This window comes from Capra hircus, chromosome 10 (assembly GCF_001704415.2).
Source record: "Capra hircus breed San Clemente chromosome 10, ASM170441v1, whole genome shotgun sequence".
In the NCBI taxonomy this organism is placed as follows: Eukaryota; Metazoa; Chordata; class Mammalia; order Artiodactyla; family Bovidae; genus Capra; species Capra hircus.
In genome coordinates, this window is record NC_030817.1 from 60,298,434 (window position 1) to 60,321,881 (window position 23,448).

The window sequence follows — 23,448 nt, forward strand, 5'->3', positions numbered from 1 at the left end:
AAAATAAAATGATTTTAAAAAGAACTGACCAGCCTATTCCATAAACAGTTTCCTTACTGCTGTCTGCCATGGTGCTATTCTCATTCTCTTTACATTGTCACATCAATCACTTTGGGCACAGAATGCCATAACATGTTCCTCATTTTTCTGTCTGTAATCTCTTCCAGCTACATAGAGCTGATAAATAATGTATTTCAAACATTTGTTGTTTTTAAACATGGATATTTCCTGATCAGGAAGCACCTGTGCCATTGTTCCTAGCCTAAAATTTATGATCAACAGCTATTTCTTTTTCTGATAAATTGTAATTCCTTTCTTTTCTCAAATGAACCCTCCCTCCAACTTCAGCCACGTTCATTCATTTGTGTCCCCTAAGAGAAAAGCTTGTATCTCTTTCTAGGCTTTGGTTTGCCCTGTTTCTTAGGCTTAGAATGAGAAGTCATTCTCTCAGGGCCTAAAAATAGGCTCAAAATCCCCAGGAAGCATTCCAAAGACCACCCAAATTGGCTCTGTTACCCTCTCTGCTCAGCATCTTTCAACATTTATGTGCTTATTTTATAATATCTTAACTTACATTTGAAGACAAACTGCTCTATCTACTACTTCAATTGTTTGATGTAATTTGTTTTCTAACTCCCAACAAAAATTCTATAAAGTCTTTAAGGTCAAAAATGGCCCCAGTAGTGTGCTGAAACCATGGGTAAAGCCAGTTGTGCCTGGCAACTCCATGTTCAATGATATGCTGGCCACAGTGGAAATCAGCAAATGCTACAAATTAGGATTTTTTTTGGTTTTGTTTTTCTTGGAGAGCAGCTGTTAACTATGTACCAGCACACCACTGGAATTTGGGGAATCTAATTTTATGATCTCCTTAAAAATACTTAATAAGGTTTTCTGCATCCGGTAGGTGCTCAAAAACTTCTGACTAACAAAAGCAAACACAACATATTAGCATAATTTACTCAATACACAAATTATTTCAGAAAGAGCTAGAGCATCTCATGTTGTTTTGGAAATGGTTTGATAGCTCATATTCATGTATGATTTCATATTATTTATCAAAAGCAATGTTACATTTTTATAAAATGCAATGTTTCTGGGGGTCTAACTCTCAGAAAACAGTATACATAATTTCTCACTTTTAGAAAATAAATGAAAAGTTTCACAAAGTCATTGCTTTGTTTCTGAGAGTATTTGATTGCCTTCCTTAATAGACCAAATTGCTGAAGCAACAGCTGCCTCCCAAATTACCTATTACCACATCTTTTATTACCACACAACTATTTTTAGTACATTAATTCTTTTTATTTAATTCCCACAAGTGCAAACAGTGGGACTGTGCACAGTTTGTTAAAATAGTTTTCTCAAACAATCATGACACATTTAAGGACTAATGCACTTGGAACCCAGAATAGAACTGAGTCACTAGAAATTTTGTTTGGGAAATACTCTGCCCAATTCTCCAACTTGTATGTTAGAATATAAATTGTATAGATCTTCAGCAACACGCAGATTATGTTGTAGGATTGGGGACAGGGTTTGGAGGAGGGACTGAGCAAAGGAGACGGAGTATAGCAAATGCCCTCACAGGAAGGAACAGCTTAATTTTGAGAAGAGAAAGCCATGTGTAACCTTGGCAATACTCATGGGATCCAACAGTGCCTAAGGCTCTACATATCAACACTTTACTGGACATCTTTTACAGAAACAAAAAAGGGACCTTGCTGATAGCCACCAATATAGATGATCTGATATGATTACATAGATGGCTATTCACCGAAGCATAGTTCATCTAAAGTGAGAGCTAGTGAAGAGAGTGCTAGACTGTAGGACAGTGGTTCTCAACCAGGGTCAATTTTGTCCCCAAGGGGACATCTGACAATATCTGAGATATTTGATTGTTATAATACCAGGTGTGTGTGGCAAGGGGGAGTGGGCGCAACACCACTGGCATCTATTACGTAAAGGCCAGAGATGCTTCTAACTATCCTAAAATGCACAGGACACACCTAACAACAAAGAATAATTTGGTCCAAAGCATCAGTAATACCAAAGTTGAGAAACCTTTCCGTAGAATTACAAGCGGAGGATTAGGCAGCTTACTTTTCAAAATTATAACTTGGAAAAGTTTGCACAAAATGCATTTTGGTGTTAAGTACATTCTTACTTTCATAAAAACAACTAGTATATATACACTTATGTATGTTCTCCTTACAATAAACTGCATCCCACCTGTTCTCCTCCTCACCTTGTAACCTGAAGATAGGTCTGCCTCTGTCTTATCTGCCTGAGGGGAACTCTGGCCTGGACTTCATCATCTCGGGATACTGGAAAGCCTTTCCTGCCTCGATTTTGGTGACATCTAGCTTGCAACCTGATGTTTTTTCTATAGACTGATAGTTTATGTCCTCTCACAGCTGCTCTAAACTTATCACCTAAACATTCTAATAAAGCATATGATTTACATGACACATCAGTTGAGTTCAAAGAAATCTCTTTACATAGCTCAGTTCTAACTAGTATTTTATTGATAACAGTTGTATGGCTCTAATTACTCATTAAGGATTGAAATATTAAACAGGAGCAATGAAAAATTACACATATTCTTACTACCACTTTGGTCTGTAAGTAATGCATCCACACAGACAACTGGAAGAGAACTAAGAGCTCCTCTAGTCCAATTCCCTCATTTCATAGGTGAAGAAATTGATGCTCAGCTTCTTCAAAGTGACTTTCCCAAGCCAAAAAACTAAGCGTTAGCTGAGCAAGGACTAGAACACTGGGCTTCTGGATTTTAATATAAAACTCTTCAAATTAAATAATATATTTCAAAAGACCCAGAATTGCTAATACATTCCACTGAATTTTTATATATAAGAATATAATAATCATAGATGAAGTTATGATAAGCTCTAAATGTATTGTGTGTATTAATATAGATATATACAATATATATATATATTTTTTCAGGCCTTTTTCTCAAGTATGTTACTTCTTATTTCTTAAATTTCTGAAATACATAACATTAGGTTATGCATTAATATATCATTAATTAGCTTCACATTAATATAAATAATCTATAGTAAAAAATTCTGAAATGCATGATATAAAAAGGAATAAAACTGCTTGAATCTCCTATGGATATATCTTCATTACATTCAATCAAATTAGAAAAAATAAGAATTATAATATGAATGTGATTTTCTTTGCAGTCTAATAATGATATATTTTTCTACAATTTTTTACTCTATAATATACCACAAATAACTAATACATTTTCAAGAAATTTACATTAATGAGTATATCAGTTAATAAAATAATAATCTGTCATCTACTGAGATAAACATGAAAGCAACTTCCTCATTAAATTGCTATAAACCACTTCAAAACCCAAGTAACTATTAATAAAACAACCTCATTTTCATCTACTTATTAAAAACATTAACATTATATGATACTTTCAATTTCTTAGCCTTTTCATATTTACCAGGCAAGATTATGCAGTTAGCTAAAAGAGTAATACTTTCAAATATACAAATATGGATAGAAACTGAATATATCCTTTCTATTATCTAATTTGGGTAATATCAAGCTTATTTGAAATATGTCCTTCCAAATGGTTTCCTGTTTTAATAACAAACACTATAAATTTACTGCTATATTTTAATACTTTAAAATTCTTAACTATTTCAATATTTGCCAACTTCTAGACTTACCTGGGTTTTGTTTTAGGTAAATGTGTAAGCTGCTTCCAACAATTTGTTATGACATTATGAATCCAACCATCACCTGCAATATTATGAGTTTAGAAATTAAGATCAGGTCTTTGGGATAGAATTTTAATTTTTCCCCCAAGTTTATCATGCTACATTTATATGACTATCTTTTGTGTGTGTGCATATTTTATCATAAAAACCCTCAAACATGGACAAAAGTCAAGTGAACATGACAATGAACTGTCACATGACCCAGATTCAACAGCTACTGAGATTTTGCCACATGCGCTCCATTTATCTCTTTTTGTTATTCTTGCTGCTGAATTATTCTAAAGCAAATCCTAGCTGTCTTATTACTTTCCCCAGTCATAGTTCAGTGAGCATCACTAAAAAAAAAAACAAACAACAACTGGATATTTTGTAATTAGCTACAATGCTATTATCATTTAACCACAATGCTACAGTCACAGCCAAGAAAACTACAAGTGGTTTTTTGGGATCATCTGATACCCATGTGACTGTATCTTAAGCTGAATCTCTAAGGGAGGAAACTGACTGGAGTAGGAGTTAGGACATTTAGTTCTCCATAGTTCAATGACAAAAACCAGCATATAGGGATCTGAAGCACTAAAACTCATGAAGATATATTAAATAAACCCTAGTGTAATGGGTAAATGTTAATTTTTTTCTTCCAGTTTTATTATTGATATGAGTGACACACAATACTGTATCTATTTAAGATGTAGCGATGTTAGTTTTTAAATTAGATTCCAAATCTCTTTTAATTAAAAAACCCACAAATTAGACAAGTATAAAAATCTACAAAAACTGGCTGTTCCTCCAACCAGCATCTGGAGTCTCCTGGCCAGCAGACTGCCAGGTACACAATAGAAATTTTTGGTGCTCAATAGAAATTTTTGTTGGAAAACAAGTAATTGTTTTTACACCCTATATAAAAATATATAAGTGGTCTTAATGGTATATAAAGTATCTTAAGGAAACTGTCTTAAGCTATAGAAAACTCTGAATTAAATTACAAAACAATTAATATGTCAAACTAAGTGAATAATTCTTGGTCATTTGTCTATCTTGATGCCACAACTTTTACTGCTGAAGAAAAATTGGGATACAAACACACAGCCGTTGGAATCAGCAGTGTCAGGAGTTAAAAATACTCTAGCTAAGCACTTTCTTTATACTTCTGGAACAAAAAGAGAAGCAACTGACATTCTCAGCTTGCTTTTCAGAGACTTCTGGGAAAGGCTCTTCTTCTAATCCCTATTCTAGACTACAGCATAAGCATCTGGGTCAAAAATTGGGAGGACACAAAATCACAGAATACTATAGTTGAAAGGGGCTTTAATTCCCCTAGGTTCAACTACTTCCTTTCCCTACACCCAGGAAATAGGAGAACCTAAAGAGAGGTAAGGGTACAAAAGCAAACGGGCCTTCTAATTCTTGATGTGACCACATAGTTGGGGATAAAGGTAAACTATAAAATCAGAAAAAGAAAGATACCATAGTATCAAATACAATCAGGTAAAAAGAATAAGATATTAATTATAGGCTAAACTTCAGCTTACTTAATGGAATATTGTCTGCACTTAGGCCACCAAACAGGAAAAGCGTATCATCAGCTATTGGTGTTAAAGTATGCCATGACCGATGTTTAGGGTTTTCTCCATTAATAGGAATCCTGTGGTGAGGGAAAAAAAAGAAAAGTCAAGTCAAAACAATTTTGACTAAGTTAGTCAAAATAAAGATTTTTCATCATCTCAGATCTCAAAAGAAAAAACTGCCCTTCCCAGTTTTAAAAAATTTGATTCTACTAATCCCACCTACAAGAATATTTTAAAGCATTCTTAAATTCTTAGACAAATTTACACAATTTCTTTCCTTGTAATGTCTATCCCTCTTGCCCACAGAACACAGACTGAAAATTTAAAAAGTTAATTCCTAGTTATTCACAATGCATACTGAGCATCATTCCTACGGAAACTGAGCTGGATCCTGTGGGGCTCCTAGGCACAAAAGCCTTTCTGTGTCCCCTTCTCTGAGTTCCAAACGGCAGGTTCAGTTCAGTTCAGTTCAGTCGCTCAGTCGTGTCTGACTCTTTGTGACCCCGTGAACTGCAGCACGGCAGGCCTCCCTGTCCATCACCAACCCCTGGAATTTACTCAAACTCATGTCCATTGAGTCGGTGATGCCATCCAACCATCTCATCCTCTGTTGTCCCCTTCTCCTCCTGCCCCCAATCCCTCCCAGCATCAGGGTCTTTTCCAGTGAGTCAACTGTTTGCATGAGGTGGCCAAAGTACTGGAGTTTCAGCCTCAGCATCAGTCCTTCCAATAAACACCCAGGACTGGTCTCCTTTAGAATGGACTGGTTGGATCTCCTTGCAGTTCAAGGGACTCTCATGAGTCTTCTCCAACATCACAGTTCAAAAGCATCAATTCTTTGGAGCTCAGCTTTCTTCACAGTCCAACTCTCACATCCATACATGACCACAGGAAAAACCATAGCCTTGACTAGATGGACCTTTGTTGGCAAAGTAATGTCTCTGCTTTTGAATATGCTATCTAGGTTGGTCGTAACTTTCCTTCCAAGGACTAAGCGTCTTTTAATTTCATGGCTGCAGTCACCATCTGCAGTGATTTTGGAGCCCCCAAAAATAAAGTCTGACACTGTTTCCACTGTTTCCCCATCTATTTCCCATGAAGTGATGGGACCAGATGCCATGATCTTCGTTTTCTGAATGTTGAGCTTTAAGCCAACTTTTTCACTCTCCTCTTTGACTTTCATCAACAGGCTTTTTAGTTCCTCTTCACTTTCTGCCATAAGGGTGGTGTCATCTGCATATCTGAGGTTATTGATATTTGTCCCGGCAATCTTGATTCCAGCTTGTGCTTCTTCCAGCCCAGCGTTTCTCATGATGTACTCTGCATAGAAGTTAAATAAGCAGGGTGACAATATACAGCCTTGACGTACTCCTTTTCCTATTTGGAACCAGTCTGTTCCATGTCCAGTTTTAACTGTTGCTTCCTGACCTCCATATAGGTTTCTCAAGAGGCAGGTTATGTGGTCTGGTATTCCCATCTCTTTCAGAATTTTCCACAGTTCATTGTGATCCACACAGTCAAATGCTTTGACATAGTCAATAAAGCAGAAATAGATGTTTTCTGGAACTCTCTTGCTTTTTCCATGATCCAGTGGATGTAGGCAATTTGATCCCTGGTTCCTCTGCCTTTTCTAAAACCAGGGCAGGTTGAAACAGTTGCTAATCAGGGAAAGGAGAGGGTATAGAAACAAGGGAGGAGCAGTGAAGAAACAAAAGTGCATTCTTGGGGCAGGGCCTGGTTCCCTCAAGGGATATGCATAATGTCTTTGAACTCTTCTGTAGCACTGAAACCCTCACCAAAAGGAAGATGTTAACTACTCGATGAAACATTCATCATGGCAGAGAAGGTCAGAGTTTGCCCGTCTTCATCTGACATCAGACAATCTCTGGACTGAAGGAATGTGGACCCTGCACAAACCCTGATCCTTATCAGCAGCCCTGTTCCTGAACTGTAAGTCTCCTCACAAGCTCCCTCGGGTGGCGACACACAGTTTTGAGGGCATTAGCCCACTGTGGCCCCCTTTGCCTGGCAAAGCGACAGAGCTATTCTTTTTTACTTCACCCAAAACTCTATCTTTGAGATTTAATTTGGTGTTAGTGTACAGAGGCCAGATTCGGCTTCCCTGTTGGTAAATCAGCAAAAACTTCTTCAGGTTTTCAATGTAATTATTTTCATGTCTATCATTTTTTTGACTGTTGTTTCATGTTTAGTTTTGTATTTTCAGCTGATTATGGGATTTTGTTGTCTTTTACTTTGGTCTTTTTACTATGGAATTTCCTGAAAACACTAGTTACTCCAACTGCAAAATAAAAGCATGCAAGCCATTCCAGATCCAGGATAAACCTCTAAAGATTTCAAACAAATATTGCCATATTCTTAAAATAAAAACATAAACACAAGGACTTCCTGGTGCATAGGACACAGGTTCAAACTTTGGTCAGGGAACTAAAATCCCATATGCTGTGCATTGAGGCCCAAAAAAAAACCCACACAGAAAGACCATAAGTGCAAAAGTTTAACTAATTTAGGAGGTGAGAATAACATGGGCCCGTGGTAGAAGACGTAATTTGTTTTTTCCAAAATGGAAATATTTTTACTGTTTTTATAACTATTAAAAAATATTTGGGTTACAAAATGTTCAACCACAAAATTAGTTTTTATAAAGGAGAGTTCTGTAATCCTGTTCTCCAGCAATAAGAAATCATAATTTGGTATATATCTTTCCTGACTTTTATGTACATTTAAACATATTTATTAAAAATATACAAATAGAATCACATATTCTGTTCTGTAAATTTTTTTCATTCAATTAATATGTTGCAGAATATTTCCATGAAGCATTGTTTCCTTTGGTAATGGAAGCATGGCAGTTCACTGGGCAAATGTACCATGATTTAACAGACCCCACTTATGGACATGAGGGTTGATGTCATGTTTTTGCTTTTATAAATAATGTTGCCATAAACATCTTTGTTGTGTATGCATACACATATACACATATGTGCACACATATAAATACTTGTCCTATTTTTGTCTTAGGAGGAATTTTGGATCAAAGTAGAAATTCCATACATTAAACACATTGCCAGACCACCTTCCAGAAAACTGTACCAATTTAAACACCCACCAACTGTGTTGTTACAACCTAGGATACACTGGTCATTTGTAATTATTCTTCCTGGTAAGTGAAAAATTATTATTTTTATTTCAATTTCTTTAATAATTTATGAAGGTAAACAATTAAAAAATAATTTATAAATATTTGTATTTCTTCTATGAGTTGGTCCTTCATGTTCCTTGTTCAGTTTTACTGTATTGTCCTTTTCTTACTGATTTTCTGAGCTCTTGTGAATCATAGCCCTTTCTGTTAGAATTACTGTAAATATTACTTCTAGTTTGCTTTTTGCTTGCGTTTTCCAACTTGCCTCTTAACTTTTTATGGTATATATTTCTACACAGAAATATTTAATTCTTAAGTGGTCTTATCAGTCTTTTTATTTATGAATTTTAGGTTTATATCATCTTTAGAAAAGCTTTTCCCATGCCAAGATTTTAAAGATAAATCGTTATATTTCCTTCTAGTACTTCTGTGGTTTCATTTTTTAATAGTATTTGTACTTTGGCATTGGAGAAGGCGATGGCACCCCACTCCTGTACTCTTGCCTGGAAAACGCCATGGACGGAGGAGCCTAGTAGGCTGCAGTCCATGGGGTCGCTAAAAGTCCGACACGACTGAGGGACTTCACTTTCACTTTCATGCATTGGAGAAGGAAATGGCAACTCACTCCAGTGTTCTTGCCTGGAGAATCCCAGGGGCGGAGGAGCCTGGTGGGCTGCTGTCTATGGGGTCGCACAGAGTCGGACACGACTGAAGCTACTTAGCATCAGCAGCAGCAGTACTTTGGCATAATGTGTTGGCTTAAAGCTCAACATTCAGAAAACTAAGATCATGGCATCTGGTCCCATCACTTAATGGGAAATAGATGGGGAAACAGTGGAAACAGTGTCAGACTTATTTTTTTGTGCTCCAAAATCACTGCAGATGGTGACTGCAGCCATGAAATTAAAAGACACTTACTCCTTCGAAGAAAAGTTATGACCAACCTAGATAGCATATTCAAAAGCAGAGACATTACTTTGCCAACAAAGGTCCATCTATTCAAGGCTATGGTTTTTCCTGTGGTCATGTATGGATGTGAGAGTTGGGACTGTGAAGAAGGCTGAGCGCCGAAGAACTGATGCTTTTGAACTGTGGTGTTGGAGAAGACTCTTGAGACTCTCCTTGGACTGCAAGGAGATCCAACCAGTCCATCCTAAAGGAGATCAGTCCTGAGTGTTCATTGGAAGGACTAATGCTGAGGCTGAGACTCCAATACTTTGGCCACCTCATGCGAAGAGCTGACTCATTGGAAAAGACTCTGATGCTGGGAGGGATTAGGGGCAGGAGGAGAAGGGGACGACAGAGGATGAGATGGCCGGATGGCATCACCAACTTGATGGACATGAGTCTGTGTAAACTCCCGGAGTTGGTGATGGACAGGGAGGCCTGGTGTGCTGCAATTAATGGGGTCACAAAGAGTCGGACACAACTGAGCGACTGAACTGAACTGAAGTGATGGCTCTGATTCTATCTCATTACGTGAACAGCTGAATTGGTAGCTAAATATATTATTCTATTTCTAAATATATATTAGGAGCAATAAAATCTGATTTTGACTCACTTGATTATCTGTTTGTTATCTGACTCCATTAAAACTTCATTATTTCTTAAAGACCCTTAAGAATTTGTAATATAAAACCAGTAATTTCAAAAACACCCCAGCACGTTCACATAATCAATTTTTCACTGTTAGTGTTCTCATGTTTTTAGGTAGCCTGATTAAAGAACAAACTCTATATTTATATCTATATATTTCTTGCTTAGGCAAACAATCTGAAGGGGAAGAAAACATCTGTTCAGTTTTACAGACCCAAATTTGGATTATAGCATGCATGTGCAGACACACACAAACCCAGAAATACCTATAGGTTAAAACAATTCTTAGAATTTCGAACTTACCTTCCCGACCAGGTCCAGGTATCTAAGTTTAGATAGTGCAAATCATTCATCCTAGTTTGCTAAAATAAAATGTATGAAATTGGTCAGTGTTCTACATATTTAACGGACTTAAACTTTGGCTTTAAAATAAAGTCATATTAAAAATAGATCAACTCTATTTTACTTACTATCAGAAGTTTACATATTGGGAAACAATGTTAAGCATTAATAAAATTAGCATAGAGCTACCAAATTAATGTGTCAAGGGAGAAAGGAAAAAAATGAGTATAAACTAACAAGATTTAGATAATAAGTAAAGTTTTTCTGATAAATCACTGAAGTGAAGGATTCTCCGCATTAAAGTATGATTTATAATCATGTGTGATTACTCAGATACAGTCTGTTCAGTTAATAGAAGATTTTTAGAAGTTATTATTGAATGGTGTTTTAATCTCCAGACTATCTGAATGTTCAGCTATTCCACAAAATCAAAGGATAAATTGTTATAGGAAACATCAAACAAAAAAGACCATTTCCATAAAAAACACTAACCAACACACGTCCGCCAAAGATATAGCCCTTATTTCCAAGAACTGCACACGTATGCGCGGCTCGTGGCTGTGGTGGAATGCCACCCTGCAAGCAGAGATCAGAAAACAGAGCACAAAGGCTTAGAACATCTGTAAGTTACATTCCTATGCTCAGTATGCAAAATTCTTGCTGCTAGGTTACAATTATGTATGTAACTTAATTAAAAACCCTAATGCAAAAGTCTGTTCAAGGTAGTAAGCAATTATAGACAAATACTACTCTTAAGGAATTAATTCACTCAGATCTTTATTTTTTTTAATGTTTTCATTAAATACCTGACACTATTTGTCAGCATGAGATTTCACATTAATTTCAGCTCAAAATGTAAAGATTAAAAAATTAAATTTAAAGACATTTTCTTTGTCTCTCTGACACACCCCACCCCTTCTTTCCTCTCTTTTCTCTCTCTCTCTCTCACACACACATACACAGAGTTAATATTATGAATGACAGTACACAGAGTGGTAATCTCAGAGACTCTAATAAAAAAATTACATCTGTCCCTGAAGGCTCTTGGTGCTTCAAATTCCACAATAAGAACTTTACTCTTGGCTTAAGCCAGTGTTTTATCTCTTACTAAAACTCTTGACTAACTGATAATACACCTTTATCCTTTACTTTGAATAAATATAGCAGATCTTTTCTTCAGAGAAGTTTTAGATTGGTGGGAAAAAAGTACAATGAGTAGACGAATGAATAAAATATAAATAATTTTCTGCATAATTTCCACATGTTCATGATGAGTACTTTTCTGTTTGTATTTTTCATTCCAAATTCTGAAGGAACCCAATATTTTCAGCTCACTGGCTACCGAATGTGGGCATACAAAATTTAATCTCTGCATCAAAGATCATAACTTTCTACACTTTTCAGGTTTATTTGAATAAGGTCAACACGGTAAGAAATAATTCTGATATTACCTATATGTGTGTGTGTCAGTTGCTCAGTTATGTCTGACTCTGCGACCACCTCGACTATAGCTCACCAGGCTCCTAAGTCCATGGGATTCTCCAAGGCAAGAATACTGGAGTGGGTTGCCATGTCCTTCTCCAGGGGATCTTCCCGACCCAGAGATCGAACCTGGATCTCCTGCACTGCAGGCAGATTCTTTACCATCTGAGCCACCAGGGAAGCCCCTTTACCTATATAAGATTTTTAAATAACTGAGAGGGAACTATTTGTGTTGCGGTTCCCAACTCTTCAAGCAAAACAAGTTTTAGTATCCAGTCTCTGATGTGAAATTTTAGAAAAATTCTTCTACTACATACATGTTCATTGTGAAATAAATGAACTTTCTCCATTTTTATTTATGAAATACATTTAATAGCCAATCAAAGCTTCTGAATAAACTAGGTTCATATCAATCCAAACAAAAACAAAGTAATGGCATTTGCATTAGCCTATGGAAAAAGCAAGAGAGTTCCAGAAAAACATCTATTTCTGCTTTATTGACTATGTCAAAGCATTTGACTGTGTGGATCACAATAAACTGTGGAGAATTCTGAAAGAGATGGGAATACCAGACTACCTAACCTGCCTCTTGAGAAATCTGTATGCAGGTCAGGAAGCAACAGTTAGAACTGGACATGGAAAAACAGACTGGTTCCAAATAGGAAAAGGAGTACGTCAAGGCTGTATATTGTCACCCTGCTTATTTAACTTCTATGCAGAGTACATCATGAGAAACGCTAGACTGGAAGAAACACAAGCTGGAATCAAGATTGCCGGGACAAATATCAATAACCTCAGATATGCAGATGACACTACCCTTATGGCAGAAAGTGAAGAGGAACTAAAAAGCCTCTTGATGAAAGTGAAAAAGGAGAATGAAAAAGTTGGCTTAAAGCTCAACATTCAGAAAATGAAGATCATGGCATCTGGTCCCATCACTTCATGGGAAATAGATGGGGAAACAGTGGAAACAGTGTCAGACTTTATTTTTGGGGGCTCCAAAATCACTGCCGGTGGTGATTGCAGCCATGAAATTAAAAGACGCTTAGTCCTTGGAAGGAAAGTTATGACCAACCTAGATAGCATATTCAAAAGCAGAGACATTACTTTGCCAACAAAGGTCTGTCTAGTCAAGGCTATGGTTTTTCCTGTGGTCATGTATGGATGAAAGAGATGGACTGTGAAGAAGGCTGAGTGCCAAAGAATTGATGCTTTTGAACTGTGGTGTTGGAGAAGACTCTTGAGAGTCCCTTGAACCGCAAGGAGATCCAACCAGTCCATTCTGAAGGAGATCAGCCCTGGGATTTCTTTGGAAGGAATGATGCTAAAGCTGAAACTCCAGTACTCTGGCCACCTCATGTGAAGAGCTGACTCACTGGAAAAGACTCTGATGCTGGGAGGGATTGGGGGCAGGAGGAGAAGGGGACGACAGAGGATGAGATGGCGGGATGGCATCACTGACTCGATGGATGCGAGTCTGAGTGAACTCCGGGAGTTGGTGATGGACAGGGAGGCCTGGCGTGCTGCGATTCATGGGGTCGCCGAGTCGGACACGACTGAGCGACTGAACTGAACTGATTGTGTAAACTGTGCAAACGATGCACAGTGCTTATTAAGTTGTTTGAAATACTCAAGATAACGCAATTCTGTTCTCATAGGGTTAAGAATCTTGTGTAGGAAAACTCTTTCAACCTTCCACTTTATGGATGACACAGTATGTGTGTGTGTTAAGTCGATTTAGTCATGTCTGACTCTCTGTGATCCTATGGGCTGTAGCCCACCAGGCTCCTCTGTCCATGAAATTCTCCAGGCAAGAATATTAGAGTGGGTTGCCATGCCCTCCTCCAGGAGATCTTCCTGACCTAGGGATTGAAACCAGGTCTCTGGCATTGCAGGCAGATTCTTTAAGTATTAAAAACCAATGCATCTCCTCCATTGGCAGGTAGGTTCTTTACCACTAGGGTCACCTGGGAAGCCTATGTCACACTCTGCTGCTAAGTCACTTCAGTTGTGTCCGACTCTGTGCAACCCCATAGACGGCAGCCCACCAGGCTCCCCCGTCCCTGGGATTCTCCAGGCAAGAACACTGGAGTGGGCTGCCATTTCCCTCTCCAATGCATGAAAGTGCAAAGTGAAAGTGAAGTCGCTCAGTCATGTCTGACTCTTAGCGACCCCGTGGACTGCAGCCTACCAGGCTCCTCCATCCATGGGATTCTCTAGGCAAGAGTACTGGAGTGGGGTGCCACTGTCACACTCTATCTAAAAGTACACAGCTCTTTCATGACACAATTAGAATGCAAATCCAATTTCTTCAACTTCAAAACAAGTAACTGTTACACTGTATCAAGTTACCTTGCACTTTGATGCAGATATTGAGGAACAATGAATTAATTTAAGGAAGTGTCTAGAAAATAAAGAAAACAGAGTCTAGCTGCAACCACATCAGAAAAACTTTCAGATAGAATATAAACAATGTAAGAGTTCTTTGTTGGAGTACATTTGTTGGAGAAGACTCTTGAGTGTCTCCTGGACTGCAAGGAGATCCAACCAGTTAATCCTAAAGGAAATCAGTCCTGAATATTCATTGGAAGGACTGATGCTGAAGCTGAAACTCCAATACTTTGGCCACCTGATGCGAAGAATCGACTCATTGGAAAAGACTCTGATGCTGGGAAAGACTGAAGGCAGGAGGAGAAGGGGACGACAGAGGATGAGATGATTGTATGGCATCACCAACTTAATGGACATGAGTTCAGCGAGCTCCGGGAATTGGTGGACAGGGAAGTCAGGCGTGGTGCAGTCCATGGGGTCAAAAAGTCAGACATAACTGAGCAACTGAATTGAACTGAAGAACATATCTGAAGAAATGATCAGAGAAATCACAGTGAAAATATTGTTAAACATTAACGAAAAGTGTCCCGTGCCTGTTAGGCTGTTGGCACAGAAGGATGAGAGGGTTACAAACTACGGTAAAGAGAGACAGTCACAGAAAGACCTGAAGTCCTAAAGAACTCCTTATAAGCTACCTCAGCTCACTGATCCCAAGGAGCACATTCTAAAACTATGTGTGCAGTAGCTCCAGATTTTTGCTTATTCTCTAAGGAAGCAAAGTGTTAAGAAGCCTGAAAGAGATCTAGGATGAGTTTTAGTAGATCCAGTGTCAATAAAATTTCTCTCCACTTGCTTACTGATATGAAATTATTTTAAGAGAGATATGATGCTTTTATTTCATTAACACATAAATCTTAACATTCAAATACTGACTGCAGGAAACATCCATCAACAAATATGATTGACTGATAGTTGATGAGTTCCAAAATTAGAATAGAACAGAAGAACATTGGAAATGTGAAAGCCACTGCTAGGAAAAAGAGGATGCTGAGATGGGTCAAGCCTTGTAACACTTTTTATTTTGCATAGAACTTCCCTCACTTCCATTCACAGAAGCTTAAGTGCAAGGAATTTTATGCATACATGTGTGCTGTGGTTTATTCATTAAGTTGTGTCCAACTCTTTTGCAACCCCAGGGACTAGAGCCCACCAGGCTGATTGTCCATGGGATTTTCCAGGCAAGAATACTGGAGTGGGTTGCCATTTCCTTCTCCAGGGGATCGTCCCAAACCAGAGATCAAACTTGTATCTCCTGCTTTGTCAGTGGGTTCTTTACTGCTGAGCCAACAGGGAAGCCCATATGCCTGTTAGTGGATAAAAATTTGGTCTTTCCCTAGGCTATAGCAGCATCACCTAGCAACTGCTCTTCTCATAACATTGCTTGCATGACTCATAACTGTACTTGTTGACAATCCTCCAATCCTCTCAAATCCTCTCTCCTCTCTTTTAAAATCGCAGAGAATAGAATTTGAATCAATTTTGGGTTTTGTTCAAAAATTTGAACACAAATTTTGTTCAGTATTTTATTCTGCACAGTTCCAGTGATCTGACCAACACAATACCTTACTCCCCTAGGGACAGGTCTCAAACTCAGGCCTGGCAATCATACCCTTGGCAACCGGGATTGATATAGAGGAGGAACACACCTAAGTAGAGCCAGAGTCCTTTTTCTAGGGTGAAGATACAGACATTGAGAAAATACAGCACCAACAGAAAGAACTGCTGGTATAGGCAGGGCTATATTCCCTCCTAAATGAGCTGGCCAGCCTGCAGCAGACAGAATAAGCTAGCACACAGAGAAGCAGGGAGAAGCCAATAGGAAGATGGAAATATTGTGATGAGGTTGGGTAAATCGCTCCAGTTCCTAAGGCCCTGGTCCCTGTAGCTTTTCCACTGTGTGAGCCACTTCAAAATACACCTCCCAGCTATGCAAGAATTCTATATGGCTTACACTAATGTGAATCTGTGTTTGCTCACTAGCACATGAAAGAGTATTAAGATTTCATGAGTTTATGAAACATGGGCTTTTCAAAGTCATGAACTTTGCTACAAAAGGACTTTTAAAAAGAACCTTCATTAAATTAGGGCATTACACGGAGAAACACTGGAAACAGTGTCAGACTTTATTTTTTGGGCTCCAAAATCACTGCAGATGGTGACTGCAGCCAGGAAATTAAAAGACACTCACTCCTTGGAAGCAAAGTTATGACCAACCTAGATAGCATATTCAAAAGCAGAGACATTACTTTGCTGACTAAGGTCCGTCTAGTCAAGGTTTTGGTTTTTCCAGTAGTCATGTATGGATGTGAAAGTTGGACTGTGAAGAAGGCTGAGTGCCGAAGAATTGATGCTTTTGAACTGTGGTGTTGGAGAAGACTCTTGAGAGTCCCTTGAACTGCAAGGAGATCCAACCAGTCCCTTCTGAAGGAGATCAGCCCTGGGATTTCTTTGGAGGGAATGATGCTAAAGCTGAAACTCCAGTACTTTGGCCACTTCATGCGAAGAGTTGACTCATTGGAAAAGACTTTGATGCTGGGAGGGACTGGGGGCAGGAGAAGAAGGGGATGACCGAGGATGAGATGGCTGGATGGCATCACTGACTCGATGGACGCGAGTCTGAGTGAACTCCGGGAGTTGGTGATGGACAGAGAGGCCTGGCGTGCTGAGATTCATGGGGTCGCAAAGAGTCGGACACGACTGAGCGACTGAACTGAACACTTGTGGGTAAAGAATGATGATGGCACCTCTCTAGAGTTTTCTAGAAAACCTTAACCTGGAGAAAAATATGTGATAAAAAAACAATAATAGTGACTGCACTCAAGAGAACCCCTTTGTATATGATTACAAACTCAATTACTAACAGCCAATAACTTAGTAAAAGAAATTCACTTTAAAAGTGTTAATGAATATAAAAACATAAAGGTGACTTTTCAGAATACTTACTTTAATTTCGGGCTGAAGCCAACTCTGTGTCTTTGTGTCAAATATGTGAACATCATTATGCCATCCCCAGAATATCTGCTCTTCCTAAAACATAAATTTTTAAAATATTTTAAAAGTTTTTAATGACTTTTAGATTTGTATGATAGTTTCACTGCATATTTACTGGTGAAATAGTAGACAATTTTACAGAAATACAGTCAAGTGTGACCATAGTCATAAACTTAACGCGTATCACCAGTGGCTCACAAAGTGTGATCCCTAGGCTATAGCAGCATCACCTAGCAACTGTTCTTCTCATAGCATCGCTTTCATGACTCATCACTGTACTTGGTGACAATTCTCCAATCCTCTCAAAGGACTATCTCTTTGAAAATTGCAGAGGATAGAATGATATTTAGATTTGAAAATCTGTTTTCCTAAAGTACATGTGCCAAATTTCTAATCTTTGCTGTTAGAAACTTTAGGGAACAGTGGTTCTTTTTGTAAAAGAATTCTAATCACTTAACTAAGCAGCTTATTCTTATACATTAAATGTATGCTTACTCTCCTTTGTTTTCTAGGAAGACTTGGCAAGGCAAAGATTTAGCAGTTAGACTGTATTTAGTATCTTCTGCATTGCTGAAATCCTCTGCCACTACTCAAGCTTACCTCTGCAGCAGTTTTGTGTTATACGTCAGGACTATATCATTCATTTTCATTTTTCATTCATTCATTTGTCAAACAAGTCAAATAAACTACATAATTTACCTAGTTCAGAATCTAAGTGAAAAAAATCTACCTGTACACCATAAACTTCAGGATGTGATCATTAGCCTAACTATACTAGTTGAGAAAAAAAATGAGAGCTTTCACTGATGAGCAAAAATAATTGGACATAATTAGTGGGAAGTTATATTACTAAAAATTATCAGTAATACTGTCAGTAGCAAAATTTAAAAGATACTTCATTTTGAAAACTGAAAAACCATGTAAACTACTTTTGTCACTTAAAAATCATTCAATTTTATTAACATATATTAATTTCACACATAGTCTAAGTAAAGCCTATGGAGAAATTTTAAATACTTATATACAAAGAGATATACATGATATGTACATATATCTTTACATTAATAATGAATAATAATAAAATGCACTAGTAGAAGGTAAAAGTGAGGCTACTGTGTATCTTAGTGGGAAGATCAATGGCTTTTAAAGTTATCTTTTAAAAGATTTCATTTTTGTAAGTCATGACTTCTTTCATTAATATAATAGTTTATTCTCTAGCCAGTAAGAATAAGTAGAAAAAAGCAGTATCACTACCAACTTACTCACTGTCATACAGAAGCCAGTCTGAGCTATGAATAGTTCTGGCGGACGTACCTAAAAGGAGGTGTATGTCAGCAACAGCCACTGTGGTTACCTATGAACAGAGTTTTTCAAGTTGTGCTAAAGCCACTACTTGTCTACTAGAAGCATCTGTAAGTGATTTATGACATCAGAAAAGAAATTACTCTGCCAGTAGCAATGAAGGCTGATACTATCAGGTGAGAAAATCTCTTGCAACTGAACCCAAATTCAAAAGAGAGAAAAGACACCTTTTTTTTTCATAGTATCAATTATAGCAAATTAAAACGAGAAGGACTGGGCTCATTATTTCTAAAAACTTTAAGGCGACACTAAATTAGAGGAAAATGTAAACAGTGATTACTCTCTTACCCAAGATGCATCATGAACATCAAAACAATCTTGGAGTTCATTATGTCTCCTACACCCATAGCCACCAAAATATATTAATCTGAAAAACAAAACAAAGGACACACTTTGGGAGTTCTGCTTTCAGCTTGTTCACAGAAAGTTGAAAGATATCATTTCTCTCACAACCTAAACAAGCCATATAAACTACAAAACCATAATTTAAAAAAAAATCAAAGCGCTATGGGAACACAGAGACCTAAGCAAACTAATTCCAGAAAGTGATGAGCCTGCAGTAGGAGAGAGAAACCCATGCTTTCATCCTTGATGCAACAGGAGGAAGAACCTGGCACACACAGGGTCTGTAAAAGAAGCCAGCCAAAATTTTAGCAGTCACATGCAGGCTCACACAGCAAACTAGAACCTTAAGAGACTCAGTCACCTAGGGAGTTTGAATCTATTCAAAAAGTATTCACATAATCTTCAGAGAGGACTTACGGTCAGTCACCAAGAGAATGAGGCAGCAGAGAGCAGCACAACTCTTCTTGAGGCAATCTGAGCTATCAACTCTAAAGTTTGGGATCAGGACAGGAAATCTGGAGGAAACGCCTCAGAGTGCTGCCCGCAAAAAGCCAGGGACAACATGCAATGCTTAAAGAGATCACTCAAGGTACAGAAAGTATAAAGTGGAATTGGGGAGCAAAGAGAACTCCCTAGCAACCTAAATTCCTACCAATTAGGCTATGAAACAAGGAGGGATCTCTCACAGTTCTGAGAAGTAGGAACATGGCTGTGAAGCCCAGCTCAAAATGTCTACACAATCCCTAGTGCTCAAAATGTGGGGCCCTAGCAAAGAAAAGTCTTGATCCTGCATCAGAACATTTGAAGCCAGTGCTAAAACTGAAAGAAACTAAAGCTGCAACAAAGCCTAAGCACAGGCCAACTGCAGGTTAGACTGACTTAAAGCACACTCCAGCAGTCTGAAAAAGAAAGAACGGGCATGTGCTTTTCTGGAGAGATGCATTGTTTACTACAACTTTACTGTTCTTTCAAACAGAATGTCTGTCATATGAGGTAAAATTAGAAAGTATATGAAAAGGCAAAAAAAAGTGACCTGGGATCAAGAGAGGAGAGAGTCAATATAAGCTGACTTCAAGGTGGCCCAGATATTGGAATTAGCAGACCTGGCCTTTAAAGTAATTCTAACAGAAATAGTAACAGACCAATTTGTAAAAGGTGGACAAAGTTCAGGAAGAACGAGGTAATTTTGGCAGAGACATGGGGACCCCTATTATAGAGGCAATCAACTTAAGATGAAGTGATTAGGGTAGGCACTAATTCAATATAACTGGTTTTCTTACAAAAGGGGGAAACTGGGAGGAAGACAAGCAAGTACAGAGAGACTGTTATGCGACCATGAAGGCAGAGATCTGAGTGACGCTTCTACACCCCAAAGATTACCAGCAAGTCGCCAGAAGCTAGGGAGAGGCATGAAGTAGGTTCTTCCTGAAAACCCACAGAATGAGCCAACCTTGCTGACAGTCTGATCCCAGACTTCTAGTCTCCAAAACGACGAGACGATACATTTTTTGACACACCCCATGGCATGCAGGATCTAGCTCCCTGACCAGGATGCACACCTGTGCCCTCTGCAGTGCAAGTGCAGAGTCTTAACCACTGACAGCCAGGAAAATACATTTCTGTTGTTTAAATAATTCAATTTATAGAACTCTATTACATCAGCCCTAGCAAAATAAACATTTACCACAATTATAAATGTATTATCCTTTGATCCAGAAATCAGAGTGTGCAATTTTATGCAACAAATTGATCTGCAATTATATGTATATAAACACAAAGATATTCATTAAAGCATAGTTTGTAAAGGCATAGGAATTGAAATAATCTAAGTGTTGCTTCATCTATAGGAAAAAAGCTAAATAAACTATAGTATATCCTCATGGGAGATTACTATGCAGCTGTAAAAACAAACAAAAACAAAAAAAAACCCAGCTTTCCAACTAGAGATATAGAAAAATGAAAGTTCTCCATGGTAGTGTAGACTAAAAGAAGCAGTAGGACGCAGAATAGTGTAGAGTACACAGATGTTTGTGTAAAGAGGAGGCAGAAAAGATACAGATAAATGTATAGAATACTATTATCTCTATATATATTTACACATATGTATACGGGGCTCCGTGATGGCTCATAGGTTAAAGCATCTGCCTGGAATGCAGGAGACCCGGGCTTGATCCCTGGGTCAAGGAAGATCCCCTGGAGAAGGAAATGGCAACCCACTTCAGTATTCTTGCCTGGAGAATCCCATGGAAGGAGGAGCCTGGTAGGCTACAGTCCACAGGGTTGCAAAGAGTCAGACACAACTGAGTGACTTCACTTTCACATATATATACATACATATGTATTTGCTTCTGTTTGTTTAAAATAACAGAGGGCAATTGTTCCAAAATGTGTCTGCACCTTGGAATTACTTGAGCAGCTTAAAAAAATCATACTCCCATTGATTGTAATTTAGTTAGTCTAGGGTATCACCTGGGCTTCACAGCATTAAAAAAAAAAATTCCCTATATTATTCCTATGGCAAACAAGTTTGAGAACCACTGCTATAAAAATACAAAATATGTTGATAAAAGTAGCTATTTGTGCATCTGGAGGGGTAGGAACAGGATGGATGGGAGCAACAATGGGAGTCAGACTTTTTAAAATAGTTTTGATTTTTAAACTGTGTGACTATAGTAACTATCCATAAAATTAATAAAGTAATTAATTTAAAAAAACAAATAGTTGCTTCCACCATATTTATTCTTATGACCTGGTTCTTAACTAGGATTCAAAACTGCCTTTACCATCAGTGTCAAATCAGTTTATAATTATATCTTGAAAAAAATTCAGAGTTTTAAGTTTTCTCTGTTTTGGACACAAGCTATAATCCTTACTCGAATGCAGTTAATGAGGTGGTTTTGCTGCATTACCTGTCTTTATATACCCAGCAGGAAAGTTTATCACGTGGTGTGGGTGGTTGCCCTTCAAAGTTGGTGATTTTTTCCCAAACGTAGGTTCCATCTCTTGTTCGCAAATTAACAAAATAAAGCTTTTAAAAGAGGAGAATACTATTAACAGACAGGGCATCAGAAAATTAAATATATGTCACAGGGATAGGTGATCCAAAATTACTATTACTTTTTATTTTTGAAAGGTAGAAATTTTAATTGTAGAGTTAATGAAAATGGGACTATGTTTTGGAAGCAAAAATGGTATATGAAACATACTGAAATGAATCTTTACCCTTCTTGTTCTTGCCCTATGGATATCAACCAAGTAAGCAGTTAATTCTGAAGCAGAAGGATCTGGGATCAGAGAGGAGCAGGTATGCTGCATTTTCACTCTATCTTTTAAAACCTTATTAGTTAGCTCAAGCTTTTCTACACGTCTTCTTCGCAAAATACTTGTAAACTTGTGAGATGAAGTGACACATTAAACATTACATTTTCTGCACTCCTGAATTGAAAAAAAAAGAATTACTCGATTGCTGTATCCTTTGTCATCATATCCTCCAAAAACGTACAGCTTTCCATTTATGCAAGCACCGCAACTTCCTGACATGGAGGTAGGGAGTTCTCCTTCCATGAGGTGCATTGTCCTGCAGCAAGAATAACGTGGAATTCCGTAACTTTCCAGAAAGGCAAATTAAAATTCCTTTTGAACACCATCAGTACTTTTTCAATGAAAATTGTCATTGACAATTACAATTAAGATATCATGGTAGCCAATACTCTAAAAACTGTAAGAAGATCCATGGTAAAGATTTTTTAACCTACTGAGGGAAAAAGTTACAAAATCTTCTCATGTCACCAGAATTGGGAAATAGTAGAACAAAACAAAGTCTTCAGAATGGTAAAGGACAACGAATGAAGAGGGGAAGGGATTTGGGGAGAGAAACGTCCAGAGGGAATAAAGCACTGAAAGAAAAGGAAAGGGAGACAGCATAATACTGCAGTATGTTCCGAGTATGGTCTCAACTCTCCTGTTGTCTATGACAACAGTTACAACAGATACTAAGACTGGACATTATACAATGTAAAATTACTTACCACAACCCACTATCAATATCATAGGTCCAAATCTCATCATTAGGCAAATATACTTCATTGTCTTCAATAGACTAAAAACACAGAATACATAAAATTATGTTTATTATTTACAAAGTAACAACTAAATAGTTGCTCAGGATGGGAAAACCACAATGAAAACAGTGAAAAAGACAAAAGCAATACACAGCCTCAAAGATGGTTTTTTTTTCAATAGAAATTAAGATAGATCAAAAGAGAAGGGGAAGAGAGACATTTTCCCAGAGAAAGTAGGCAAATACAAAATAGCAAGTACATGAGTCTCAGAAAAAGACTGAGGGCCATTAAACTTTCCAAGGAAGTTCAAGAAAGAGAAAACAGCAGAACAGTAACATTAGAGCAGAATACTGAAGACTATGAATCCAGAAAGAAAAGGAATA

The 23,448-nt window shown here is 37.7% G+C and overlaps 1 protein-coding gene across 2 annotated transcripts in view; it reads right to left on the minus strand.

Moving 5' to 3' along the window:
* KLHDC1 (kelch domain containing 1) overlaps positions 1–23,448 on the minus strand; it is a 39,079-nt gene that overhangs the window by 6,373 nt on the left and 9,258 nt on the right. For both annotated transcript variants that reach the window (XM_018054375.1, XM_018054376.1), the window contains exons 2-10: positions 23,033–23,103; positions 22,464–22,581; positions 21,914–22,032; positions 18,948–19,026; positions 17,250–17,333; positions 10,926–11,009; positions 10,395–10,453; positions 5,300–5,412; positions 3,717–3,789 (exon numbers count right to left, since the gene is read on the minus strand). In XM_018054375.1, coding sequence (XP_017909864.1) covers positions 3,717–3,789; positions 5,300–5,412; positions 10,395–10,453; positions 10,926–11,009; positions 17,250–17,333; positions 18,948–19,026; positions 21,914–22,032; positions 22,464–22,581; positions 23,033–23,103 — 800 coding nt within the window. The remainder of the gene's footprint in view (positions 1–3,716; positions 3,790–5,299; positions 5,413–10,394; positions 10,454–10,925; positions 11,010–17,249; positions 17,334–18,947; positions 19,027–21,913; positions 22,033–22,463; positions 22,582–23,032; positions 23,104–23,448) is intronic.